At 49.5% G+C, this 13,323-nt stretch overlaps 1 protein-coding gene across 3 annotated transcripts in view; it reads left to right on the plus strand.

Annotated features, from left to right (window-relative positions):
* The window catches only part of SLC6A1 (solute carrier family 6 member 1), a 44,513-nt gene that overhangs the window by 12,133 nt on the left and 19,057 nt on the right, over positions 1-13,323 (plus strand). Inside the window, exons 2-3 of one of the 3 annotated variants that reach the window (XM_080673817.1) lie at positions 11,512-11,569; positions 12,945-13,287. In XM_080673817.1, the coding sequence (XP_080529943.1) occupies positions 13,050-13,287 (238 nt within the window). In that variant the 5' untranslated portion in view covers positions 11,512-11,569; positions 12,945-13,049. The remainder of the gene's footprint in view (positions 1-11,511; positions 11,570-12,944; positions 13,288-13,323) is intronic. The other 2 variants (XM_080673818.1, XM_080673819.1) reach the window with 2 other exon arrangements.

The raw sequence follows: 13,323 nt of genomic DNA on the forward strand, positions 1-13,323 counted from the left end.
CAGCATTACATTTTTTTCTTTTTCCCAAATCTGAGATCTTAATGGGCCTTTATCCCAATGCCCTTCAGAGCCTTTCAATCTCTTGAACAAGAGAGAACTGTTATTTAACCCCCTGGTTTTCTTACAAGTGTTTTGTAAAAGGCAAAAATTGCCTGGTGGTCATCATGTCATTTTTGTTTTCTGATCTGATTAATCCTTTTTTGCCTGTTGAGCCAAGGGCCTTTACAGAGGCATCCCCTAGAATGGAAATGCTCAAGAGGTCCCCACACAGGCCAAAGGAAAGTAGGAAGAAAGACGCAACGGGAAACAGGACCGTGAGGGCCCAGAGGCTGAGAACCTACGGCTCCCATTGTGCCTGGCTCAGGGAATGTTCTCACTTCGTGCCTCGGGCCCTCCTTGAAAGACTGATGGGCGGCCCCACTGAAGTCCTGCTAGAACCAACTGAAGGAAGTCAGTGGGGAGGCCCTTCAGCCTGGGCTTCAGTTTCAGCTCCTCAACTACTGTGACCTTGGGCTCTTCCAACCACAGGTTTCTTATTGCTGAATGTAGACTCCCTCCCTCCTGGGGGTCTCCCAAAGGTTCACTGAGATCACAGAGGACCCTTGTTCCTCCTGTGCCCTTTCCCCTGTCACTGCTACTGTCTTCCTCTCTCTTCTCTGTCTTCACACTCTTTTTCCCCTCCTCCTTACTCTCTCCCACCCCTCCCCACTCCTCAGCATCCACATAAGGGCTCTGATCCCCTCCCTCCAGCTGCACCCCCACAGGACCTGGTATCTGGAGCGCTCCTCATGGGAAGCAATCAAGAGCCCACTCACAGAGTGTGGGCATCTCTTCACAATCCTGTGACCTTGAAGTGGTACCTGGAACCGGTCTGTGGAGGGAGCATTCACACCAGAGAAGTCAGCAGCCACCCCAAATCCGGCCTTTTGTTTGCTTTCATAAGAGCTCCTCGTTCAACACTTGCCAGCCCAGCACTGCTTCGGAGATGGTGCCTCCTTCTCCAGGACAGCCATTTCTTGAGGACTCATAATAACAATGTCACTGGCCCAGAGGGGGAATTCAGGAGAGCATGTTTGTGTCTCGCACTGAGCTGCTGGGGGAAGCAGAAGCAGTTGAAGACCCAGGTGCTATTTGTACAGAGGGGACAGTGTAGGTGGGGAGGATAGGACAGGAGGATTAGCTATGAGTAAGGAGAGAAGCCAAGTTGTATAGAGTGACCAGGCCTTCCCCATTGCCCCTACCATGGTCCCAGCTCAGGCACTATGCTCCCACTCCCTCCCACTTACCCACACAGTTGCCAGGCTCTTGCCAAATCACCATCCAAGGAAATCTCCCCACCTACAAGGTTCCAGTGGCCCCCAGGCTCCCCCAATACTCACATTGGGGAAGGGACAACAGAAGCATGGGCTTTGGACTCAAGCTGCTGCCTCCTGGACCTGGAACCTGGGCAAATTGCTTTATTTCTTTAGCCCCATTTTCCACATCTGTGCAGTGGAGTTTTGTGAGAGTTAAATGCGATCAACCATGGATGCACTACACATAATAATCACTTAATACATGACACGTATGATCATTGTTCTATTACAAGATACAACACCCGCCCCCTTTCCTCCATTCAAAGCCTTTTACTGCTACTGGCCATCTCCCCAGCCATGATCCCTAAATCACCCCAGATTCTAGCCAACCAAGCCAGGCACCTCACCATCTCAAATTACAGGATGCATTTTGCCCTGTTCTCTCTGCCTGGAATGGACCAGAAGCAGTTAGTCAAGGATTCCAGTCCTGCTTCGGTAGCTGTGGTTATAAAAATATGTCTCTCTTCTGTCCCCTTTCCACCAGCCCAAATGCTATCCTCTCCCAGGTGTTTGCCTATACCCAGGCCCCCTTGACAGGGTGCCATCCCTCCTTCTTAGGGCTGCAGAACTTACCATGTGGACGCTGGTTTCATGGCCCATTTCCCAGCTGTCCTGAGAGCTCATATCTCTCTGCACCCAGCGTGGGCCCTGGCTCCCTGGAGGTGCACAGTCGATGCGGATTGGATTGGACTGAAAATTGCCATGACAAAGCAAGGTGCTCAGTCAGACATGCAGACAATTAAGAGCCAGAACAGATGTTTGCAAACCACTGATTGTGTGAGCGAGACAAGCAGGATGAGATGAGAATGAAGTTGGAAGTCAGAAGACACACTAGAAGTCAGAGTCCAACTCTTCTCCTTGCACATGGGAGGAAACCAAGGCACAGGGAGGGAAAGGGCCTGGCTCAAGATCACACAGCTAGTTTAAGCATGGATCGAGGAATTCAAACTGTGTCTGTGCTTTCTCCTTTCCCATCAGTCCCTGGAAAGGCCCTCTCCCTGCAGGTGGGTCCTAAGGCCACACCTCTGGGCTGCTGCAGGTGCAGGCAATGTTTGCAGTTGGAGCAGAGCTGGGCCTCCCAGAGGGGATTGCCACCCCTTGGGGCTGGCTGCCTCCTGGGAGACTCTAATTAGAGCCCCCAGCCTCAGGGGCCTGGTGAGAGCTGCTCAGCCTGGATCCCATGTGACCTCTCGTTGGCTACCAGGATACCTGCAGGATTTTCCCAATAGGACCATGGGCCTTTCCTGCAGCCAGAGCTCAGAGGGTCTAGTCTAGTGCCAGCAGCCTCTCTTGGGCTTCTTAAAAAGAGCAGCAGACCTTATCCTTGTGGGGGTTTGTCTTGGAGGGAGTTGCCTGCTGGAAATTAGCCACTCTTACACATACCAGAGATGGGGCTTGGGGCTTCCACGCACACCCCCACTAGAGACAGCAGAATAGAGTGGATAAGAGCATGGGCACAGGATCCCAGCTGCTGGGTTCAAGTCTAACCCTCCTGGTTCCTAGCTGGGAGACCTTTGGCAAGTCAGTTTCCCTTTCCGCGCCTTAGTTTATCCATAAGTAAAATAGGGGTGGGTAATAGCAAGTTAATACACGTAAGTCATTTAGAGGCCCTGCTAGTAAGTGTCCAGCTCACTTCCTTCCTACACTCTGAGCTCTCCCTTTCTTCTCCTCTTTGTTAATGAAAAGTTGGGGATTTTGTTTAGTTTTAGTTTTTGTTTTGTATGCAACCACAGAGAAAGAACGATGGCTCCTGGAGTTCATTTAACCTTTGGATGGCTCCATTAAGCTTTCAGCATTTGCAAAGCTAATTTGTATCACTCTGGTTGTTGGTATAGGGCCGTGGTCGGCAAACTGCGGCTCACGAACCACATGCGGCTCTTTGGCCCCTTGAGTGTGCCTCTTCCACAAAATACCACGGCCTGGGCGAGTCTATTTTGAAGAAGTGGCATTAGACGAAGTTTAAGTTTAAAAAATTTGGCTCTCAAAAGAAATTTCAATCGTTGTACTGTTGATATTTGGCTCTGTTGACTAATGAGTTGGCAGACCACTGGGTAGGGTATCCTGTAGCCTTCTCCTCCATTCTGGTTTTGGAGGCGCCCAGAACACCAGACTTCCAGGCTCATAGAGGCGGCAAGCAGAGGGGAAGGATGGGAGCCTCCGTTTTCTCGGCTGTTAGAGGGCTGTGATGCCAGGTGAACTCGTCTCCATGTAGTCACATTTCTCCCCATCCAGAACCCAGCTGGCAGGCTCAGGTAGGTCATCAGGCCACATTTAAAGGCTTCAGAGAATTTCACACAGGCCACAGCCTGGGAGGCACCTGCTAGGTGGGTGAGCAGATACCACTGGACCGTGATTCAGAGGGCCAGGGTTAAATCCTGTGTGACCTTGGGCAGCTCATCTGACCTCTCTGAGACTCAATACCATCATTTGCAAAATAGGACTAATCTTTTTAGCTTTGTTGTATTTAGCACTTGCTGGGCTGGGCACAGTGCTAGAAAACTCAGATCCAGTCCTCCCACTGTGTGAAGTGGTCAGTATTGGCCCCATTTCCCGATGAGGAAACAAACACTAGAGAAAATAAGTAACTTACTTGAAAGTCACACTGGGATGTTGTGAAGAGTAGGCATTCAATAAATGCTTTTGAGAAATGTATCCGGGTCTGCAAATTAACTCAGGTATGTTGAGGCAGCTGAAGGGTTTGTGCCAAGATGTGAAACTGCTTTCCTTCATCTCTTGAGTAAGCTTGATGGGCCAAGAGTTGGGGTGGTGAAGGATTGTAAGGATCAACCACTTATGTGCTGTGTGACCTTGAGCCAGCCCCCAGTCCTGTCTGGGCTTTTTTCTTCATTTGTACACTGCTAGTGCAGACCAGGTGTACAGGAGTGGCATGGGACAGAAAGGAGGCCTCATAATTCCTACTGGTTGAGGGCCCAAGGATGAGAGCCTACCATCTAGGCCTGCACCTGTCCGTTTTGCTTGCAGCTTGAACTCTGACCAAGATTGACTCCTTACCATCAGACTGTGCTCAAGCCTCTGAGGCCTGAGGCCTTGGAGACCCTGTCCAGCTGCCCCTTCTCCATCAGAGCACCTTTTCCAGGGAGCTTTTCCTGACCTTGGGAGCATTGCATGACAAAGGCTGCCCACAGCACCTGCCATCCACCTGCACAATCCCCACCTCCCTCTAACCTTCTGCACCTGATCATCAGCCATTAATTGGTCCTCACATTCTTACAACATTTTCTGTGACAAAGCACTTCCGTGGCTTTTTTTTTTTTTTTTGTCTCTTTGAGTAACACCCTAAGCTGCTATTGATTGAGCACTTCCTGTGCCTCAGGCCCTCTGCTTTCCCCCTTCTTTCCATGCACCATCTCACTTCAGAGTTTCACAGCATTCCTATGAAAGTATACGGGTTCATATTTACAGATGAGGAAACTGAGACTCAAGCAAGGTAAATATCTAGCCCCTGAGTCAAGCTTTGTCAAATAGTCAGGGTCATCCCTACCCTACAGCTTCTGCAGCTGCCATGTGCACCGGAATCTCTGGGATCTGGTTAAAATGCAACTTCTGGTGCCATGGTCTGGAGGGGGGGCCCAAAATTCTGCATTTCCAGCAGGCTCCTTGGTGATGCCAATACTGTCCCTCAGAGAACCACAAGGCCCTGAATTACTAAGCAATTTGAGACTTAATAGCCCCAGGCTGGCAAACCTCAACTTTCTTATCTGTCAAAAGGGTGACTTTGCTTTCAGCTTACAAAGATGGAATGAGGAGTGGATGTTATAGAACCTGTGGAATGCCTGGCCACAATAGGTACTCAATAAAGGCTGGCTCCTGTCCCTTGATAGGAGCTGGCATGGGTCTGGGTGCACAACAGATGCTCTATAACGTCTTCTCCAATTGATTAAGCCTAGCGTTTCCCCCTAAAGCAGAGAATAAACTGCATTCTGTTTCCTCTTGGAGTGAAGCCAAACCCGATATTAATTTTTTTCCTGAACCGCAGTTTCAGAAAGAAAGAAAAGCGAGTAGAATGATTGCAATCTGAAGCGAATCGCTGTTAATTTCTATAATTACAGAACAGAACAGGAGCAAAACGAAGCAGGAATGCGCACTGCATCCCGGGAGGGAGTGGGGGCCCTACTCCCAGGCCACTGCTCTCCTGCCTCCCTGGCTCTGCATGGCACTCCACTAGCTCCGTGGGTTCTGGGCCCAGTCCTGGCCCTGGACAATAGCCGCCCTGAGACTCTGGCCTTGGCCTTTTGGCCTCTGCCTAAGTCCCCACCCTACGCAGCCTCCTGTCCCTCTGAAGCAATGGGACAGAGGCGGATTGTCCAACTGGCTGCCACATGCTCCCCTCCCCCCAGCCTGCCGTCTGGCCCAGGGCTGGGCTGTTGACTGCCAATCCACCAGCAAGGCCTGCAGGCCCCACCTCCAAAATAGATCCCCAGTGCCACTCCTTACCACCTCTGCCCTAGCTGCCACCTTTCAGTCACCAGCATCTCTTGCCTGGACTCTGGGCCTGTTCGTGAGCCTCCCTGCTCCCACCCTTGCCTCTCTGCAGCCTCTTCTGGGCAGCCAGAGTGAGACTCACAAGCCAAAGTCAGATCACCCCGCTGCTTAAACCCTCCACTTTCTCCCATCCCATTTAGAGTAAAATCTGAATCCCTTGCCAGGGTCTCTGAGACTATGTGATCTGGCCCCTGCCCGCCTCTGACTAGCTCCATTCCTTGCTGCATTAGACTGTGCCGCCCTGGCCTCCATGCTGTCTCTCAGACATGCCAAGCTTATTCCTGCCTTGGGGCCTTTGCACTGGCTGTCTCTCTGTTTGAAATGCTGTATCTCAGAGAGTCAGATTTCTGGCTCCTAATTCAAACCGAAAGGAAATCTTGTTCAGGCCAAATAAAACAAGCCCGAGGGCGAATTTTGACCCATATTGCCACTTCTGATCTGGAGCTTCCAAACTCCATGTGTTTTCTTTTTCTTACAAGGCATCTCCTTACCCAGGGATTGGCGGAAGTGTTCTTCTTGTTTGGTTTGGCCCATTTTTATCAATGGCTTTGGGACTTGGTCACAGAGAGCACATTGAGGAAGGATAGGGCATCATGGGAACATTTTTACCACCTCCCAGCCTCGAGTCTCTTTTTTTTAACTCCTTCTCAAAGTTCCCCTGAATGAGCTGTCTTCTTTACAAATCTGATCACATTATCACCCTTGTCCCATCCTTGCAATTAGTCCCTAAGTTCCTTAGTCTGGCTTTCAAGGCCCTTCACAAATTGATCTTCCAGGCTTCAAACCTCCTTACTTTTGTTCATGCATTACCCTCTATTTGGGATGCTCTTCCCTCTTTTTGAGCCTGATGAACACCTATTCAACCTTTACAACCCAGCTCAAATCTTCCCTCATCTGGGATAGATACCTTCTCTGGTTGAATTAACTCATTCCTTCTAAGCCTACAGTGTCTTATTCATACATTCCTATAGTATTTATGATTGTGATTAGCTATAGCCAGAGACATTTTTCTTTCTAGGCTATGACCTTGTCAAGGTCAGGGAACTCATCGTATTAATCCTTGCAACTTGACTGTCCAGCTCAGCTCCATGTACACATTAGGCCCTCAGTAAGTATTTACAAAACTGAGTCTTTCTACTGGCCCCTGTTAGTTCACTGATTCAAACTCTGGGGACCAGGGTGTAGTTCAGTGTACAAAATGCTTGAAACAATTGTTCCATTGCCATTCCAGCACATAGCACGTACTCACTAAATATTTGTATAAGTCAAGGAGTGAACGAGTAGAATACAGAGGACTTGTTGCTTGTGGTCTCACATTAACAGTGCCCTTTTGAACATTGCTTTGGTGGAATTCAGTTGATGAGGGAAAATTAAGGAACTGGAGGATCGTGGAACTAGGTTCTTGTTCACCTGATGAGGGAGAACTGGAAGACTCTGGAAGGTGGCCTTGAAAGAATGCCCCCTACATCATGAGCTGGTGAGAGGCATTCCTTCCACCCACTCGTCAGCAGGTAAAGATGGGCCGCAGACTGGCACTCAGGAGCAGGGAGGCCCCTGGTCTCAACGCAGCAGACCCACAGAGCCATCCTCAGGCACCCTCGAAGCACAGGAGCCTGTTTCAGGAAAGGGGAGGTAACAGAGGCAAAGGTTATTTCTGCTTCAGAGGTTATTAATTTTCTAGAAAGACAGCCAGGTTCCCTTGCTGTGAACTTGCACATGCCTGTGCTTTCTGCGTGCTGTTTTTCATGAGGGGAGGGACAGTTTAACCAGCTGGTGTTAGGAATTAAAATCCCCGCTGTTCCCCTGGAGTGCGTGAGCAAAGCAGCTCCTGGAACGGCTTTGTGTAAGCACTGGGTCCCAGGCTCTTTCACGGACAGGGGTCTCTTTAGCCTTGTCCTCCCATCTACTAAATGCTTGCGTGGTATTTTACCCCTAGCAGACTTTATTTATTAAAAAATAATTCTTTTTAATTATTTTAACCAAACACACAAATGCACCACTCTCAGCTTCTGACTGGCCCAAAGTGATCAGCTAGATCAGTGGTCAGCAAACTGAGGCTTGCAAGCCACATGCGGCTCGCGAGCCGCGGTTTGCCGCTCTGTTGACTAATGAGTTTGCCGACCACTGTACCTCTTTGCACACAATATGCCACAATTGCCTAATCCTCACAGCTTCCAACTACACGGTAACATTTAGTCTAGTCCAGTGGTCGGCAAACTCATTAGTCAACAGAGCGGCAAACCGCGCCTCGCAAGCCGCATGTGGCTCGCGAGCCGCGGTTTGCCGACCACTGAGCTAGACTACCTCGAATTGGTATCAAAAGAGCCAAAGCAAAGGACTTGACATTTTTATTAGCTACTATTCCCCATGGCAACTAAAAGGATGGTTTCTGGCTAGCTTTTGGAAATGCTGAAAGATGCTGAAGGGCCTGAATAATGAAGCCTCAGTATATGTTAGCTATCATCATCATCGTCATCATCATCATCACTATCGTAGCTTCCAGGAAACTGTGAATACCAGATTAAGATCACAATCCATTCATAGATGGTAACAATGACGATGATGATAATGGAGATTCATAATACCTCACTCTGAGCCAGGCATTCTTTCACACGCTTTATATGCATGCACTCATTTAGTCTTCATCATGAACCTATGAGAGAAGTGTTGCTATTATCCCCCCACTTTTTACGGACGAGGATTGAACTGGGGAAGTAACTCACCCATCGCTAGTAAGTGTAGTGTTAGAGCTGAGGTCTGATAGCAGTGGGGTAGTCTCACTGTCGTGCAAGTCAAAGGGTCTTCTCAATCTGAATCCTCAAAGAAGCATCAATTATATTCATTTGTGGCTTTATGTCTTTGATCTTCTTCATATATTGCATGCATTCTAAAAGGAAAACTCCACATATGCTTATGTGGCTCTTCATAGGGCATCATAGGCATTTGGCTAAATTTGAGTATACTTTTCTATATTCTGGTGATCACATGTATGACTTCCTCATGGTGAGTTCTTCAGAGCAGCCACCACCTCTGATCCCTCCCGGCTTGGCACAAGGAGGTGTTCTGCTCATGGAGAAGACGATGGCATAAACTTCCTGATGAACTGAACTCTCCTCCCTCCCCCCAACCTTCCTTTGCATTCATATTGAATGGTTTCTTCAAAGGACATGCACACTACGTTTCACCCTCTTAAACATGTCCTGCTGTTTTGCCTGCTTGCAGGGGGTGAATCAGAGCTCACCTGGCTCACCTCTCTCTCTCTCTCTCTTTCTCCCCCCTGAATGGTGTCAGGTGATCCAGTAAATTCTGGGGTTTGGTTTGAGTCTCCATGATAACAAGTAAATCCACTGTTTAGTCCAGAAGTTGTTCCTGCAGGCCATAGGCATTCCTGAGAACTTGGTCAAGTGGTGAGAGGTAGTAGACAAAGATTTGGGATTGTAACAGGAATCCCCTGAACCCAATCTCTATATATAAAAGCCTAAGTGACCGGCCTACCGGCTGACTGGCCAACTGGCCAGTAACTATGATGCACACTGACCACCAGGGGGCAGACGCTCAATGCAGGAGCTGCCGAGCTGTCACTTGATAACGGCAGTTCTTGGGTGACACACCCAGAACCAGAGAGGAGAGAGCCCGATTCTGGGTGTGTCACCTGAGAACTGCCCTCTCACAATCCAGGACTCCTTGGGGGATGTTGGAGAGCCAGTTTTGGCCCGATTCCTGCAGGCCAGGCTGAGGGACCCCACCGGTGCACGAATCCATGCACTGGGCCTCTAGTGTAATAAGAAATAGGGAATCTATTTTATGACTGTGGGATTGCTTTCTAAACTCCAAGAGCAGGACCGTAGCCAGTCTTAAGAAAGCCTGGAACCACTAGCCTTCAAGATTCCCTCTCCAGCTTCGATCTCTGCTTTCTTTCCTCCTCAGACCCACTATCTCTGCTACTCTGAGTACAAGGTGGTCAGAAGAGGGCTGCCTCAGTGCTAACAAGCCGCTGGAGAGACTGGCCTTTCTCCATCCCATGCCAGAGTCCCAGGGAAGGAGCTTCGATTGGCTAGCCAGGGTCAGGTGATCAGCCCTGGTCCAAGGTGAAGGGATCATTTTAAACATGGCGGCTGGAGCGCACAAGGGTAGATCCTGGGGCAGTTAAGGATATCCCTGTTTTCAGAGTTGATGGCTCATCCCACTTTCCTGAGGCTGCTCTCTCCCCTGAATGTCCCAAGACTCTATGGTAGGCCACAGACTCGCCCGCCTCCTGCCATTCCTGACGCCAGGTGGTCACCCTACCTGAGTCTAGGGTTCCTTCTGACGGTGCCATGCCCAGGCCACGACCTAGATGGGCATCGAGACAAACTGTGGGTCATCCTTGGGAACAAGAAGCAGGGTTGGCGGTCAAGCTTGGATTGTCCGAAGGTGGTCTGGTTCTCCGCGAACTCCAGGAAGAAACTGGTGTTTGGTAATGGGGACTGCATGCCAGGGGCCGGAAGGCGAGTGCACAGCAAACCTGGGACCCCAGCAGGGCAGAGCGAGGGGGGAAACCACGGGGGCACGTGCCACACATTGCTTTGGCTCCTACATCTGAGAGTCCACAGACCAGTGCTTCGTGTGTTCCTATTTGCCCTTAGGGTTCCATAAGTTTATTCTGTGTGCTTTTATTAATTTAAAAACATTTCATAGAAATTTATGTTATTTGTAAATATTTAGTTAGTTAGTTAATCCTCACCCGGGGGTATTTTTCCCATTGCTTTTTCAGAGCGAGTGGAATGGAGGGAGGGTGAGGGAGGAGAGAGAGAAATATTGATATGACAGAAACACGGACTGGTTGCTCTCGCACACCTCCCAACTGGGGCTGGGGATCGAACCTGAAACCCAGGTATGTGTCCTTGACCAGGAATCGAACCCATGACCCTTTGGTACCCAGGTTGACGCTCCAACCACTGAGCCAAGCTGGCCAGGGCTATTTGTAAATTTTTGTAGAGTTTTAAAAATCATTCTAGAAATCCAGAAGCCTGCAAAAAAAAAAGAAAGAAAGAAAGAAAGAAAGCAAAAACCATTTATAAACTAATCACTGGGAACATATTAGGGTAAATCTTTTAGTGTTGTTTATTTTGTGGTTGTTTTTTTTAACGAACAGATTTGGAGGGGAGATAAAAATAGGAAGGTACATACATACTCAATAAGTTGTTTTGAAACCTGGTTTTCTATTCCACAAAGCAAGGGGCTCTCTCTCATGTTACACGTGGTTTTGAACAACATGGGGTTCGCCACAACATCCAACTGCAAGGGTGGATGGAGGGTGGAGAAAAATAGCAGCTGCATTCATTGGCTCCCAGTGGAACCCTGAGTAGCTGCAGCCCCTCCGTGGTTTATCTTTTGTTTCTGATAAAATTATGGAACACCTTCCTCACAGTGCCCTCATGCCCACTCGCACAGCTGGCCCAAGGGCAGCAGGCCCCACTCCTGCATGTTCCCAGGGCCTCAAGGGCCAGCCATGCTGCATGGACTCGCTGAGGTCACCCCCGCTGGGTGGTTCCAAGGGGCTCGTACACAGTACAGCCGCTAGCAGGCTTCTTGCACCCCCGCCCTTCTCTGCCCAGGGCTGCTCGTCAGTGTCGGCTGTCAGTGACGGCCCCTCCTCTCTTCTGCTTTGCAGGCTCTCTCCCAGGATTGCAGAGGGAGCACTCTGGAGCTGACCTGCCACCGAAAATCAGGTAAAATCAACAACCAAAATCATAACCTTTTCAAACCAATCAGGTGAAAAGCACTCTTACAAGCCACGAAAGCTCATTTTTGCCACAATTCTACAAGGCATAGCATTACCCCTATTTCGTAGATGAGGAAACCTAGCCTAGAGCAACTTAGGGCCATTCAGCTGGTAAGAGAGATTTAAACCCAAGACTGGACTGAATCCAGTGTCACACACTGTCCTCTACTCACTTTCTTGGGAACTAGAGGTGAGGGGTTCAGAGTAGGTAAAATGTCTGGAAATGACCGAGGGTCAGAGCGGATCTAGCCAGTGGTCCTTCCTCACCTGAGGGCTGGGGCTGGGCTCCTGGCATAAGAATCTCCTGCTCAGCCTGCATGGCTCACTGGTTGAGCGTCAACCTATGAACCAGGAGGTCACATGACCAGTCAAGGCACATGCCTGGGTTTCTGGCTTGATGCCCAGTGGGGGGCATGCAGAAGGCAGCCAATCAATGATTCTCATCATTGGTGTTTCTGTCTCTCCCTCTCCCTTCCTTTCTGAAATCAATATATATATATATATATATATATATATATATTTTTTTTTTTTAAAGAATCTCCTTTAAGGAATTTGTTAGAAGTATAGATTTGGCGCTCATCTTTGGTGGGAGCTGGGAATGTGTCTTTATAGAGCTTTCCAAATGACTTGGGAACACAGCCAGGCTTGGGAACTGCTGATGAAATAGCAACAAGTTCTCATTGTTTTCCAGGCACCGTGTGTCTCCATAAATAAGTGAAGAACAACAACCCGATGAGGGACGTACTATTATCATCCTCAGTTTACAAGATAGGGAGAATGGGGCCCAGAGAGGTTAAGAAGTTTACCCGAAGTCACACAGCTTGAAAGTGGTAAAGAGGGCTTTGATCATGGTCAGTGTTTGTGCTCATATACCACCTTCACCTACCGCCTGCAGCCAGGACACCTCCCTGCTCAGCTCCACATTCAGATCCGCCATTGCTTACCCTGCTACGGCTATCACAGCATCAGGAAATGGAAGTCTGATTGCACCCAGGGAGGCAGAGAGGAGGAGCATTTAGTATTTCTCTTTGGCAGTTTGGTCGCCTTGGCTTTCTTCTCTGAGCATGACACATAACAGGGCACATGACACAGATGACCGGAGTTGAAGCTAGTCCAGGAGACAACAGACCACACCCGCACATGTTGTCTTTGGAAACAAATGGCACCCCCCTTCCTCTGGGAGCAGAGCCTGGTGGAAGGAACAGGGTTTGTAGGAGAGCTTTCTTAGAGCCCTGGTTCCTGGCATATTGTGAGTGATTTTGTTTTTGTTATTTTGGGGCAACTCCATAATCTTGCCCCCCTTCATTGCTTGTCACCACCAGCCTTCTGTTCTAGGTTGACCTTGAACCGCAAAACTGCTGTCCACGTGGACCGGGGCCGACATCGCACGTCCATCTGCCAGGACCCCTGCGTCCAAAATCCGAGACATGGCGACTGATGGCAGCAAGGTGGCTGATGGACAGATCTCCACGGAGGTTAGCGAGATTCCCATGGGCAGTGACAAGCCCAAAACCCTGGTGGTCAAAGTGCAGAAGAAGGCAGCGGACCTTCCGGACCGGGACACATGGAAGGGCCGTTTCGACTTCCTCATGTCCTGCGTGGGCTATGCAATTGGCCTGGGCAACGTCTGGAGATTCCCCTATCTCTGCGGAAAAAACGGCGGCGGTAGGTGCTGGCCTGGCCACCTTCCCGCTGGGCCTG

This window comes from Plecotus auritus (genome assembly GCF_963455305.1).
Source record: "Plecotus auritus genome assembly, chromosome: 6".
Taxonomy (NCBI): domain Eukaryota; kingdom Metazoa; phylum Chordata; class Mammalia; order Chiroptera; family Vespertilionidae; genus Plecotus; species Plecotus auritus.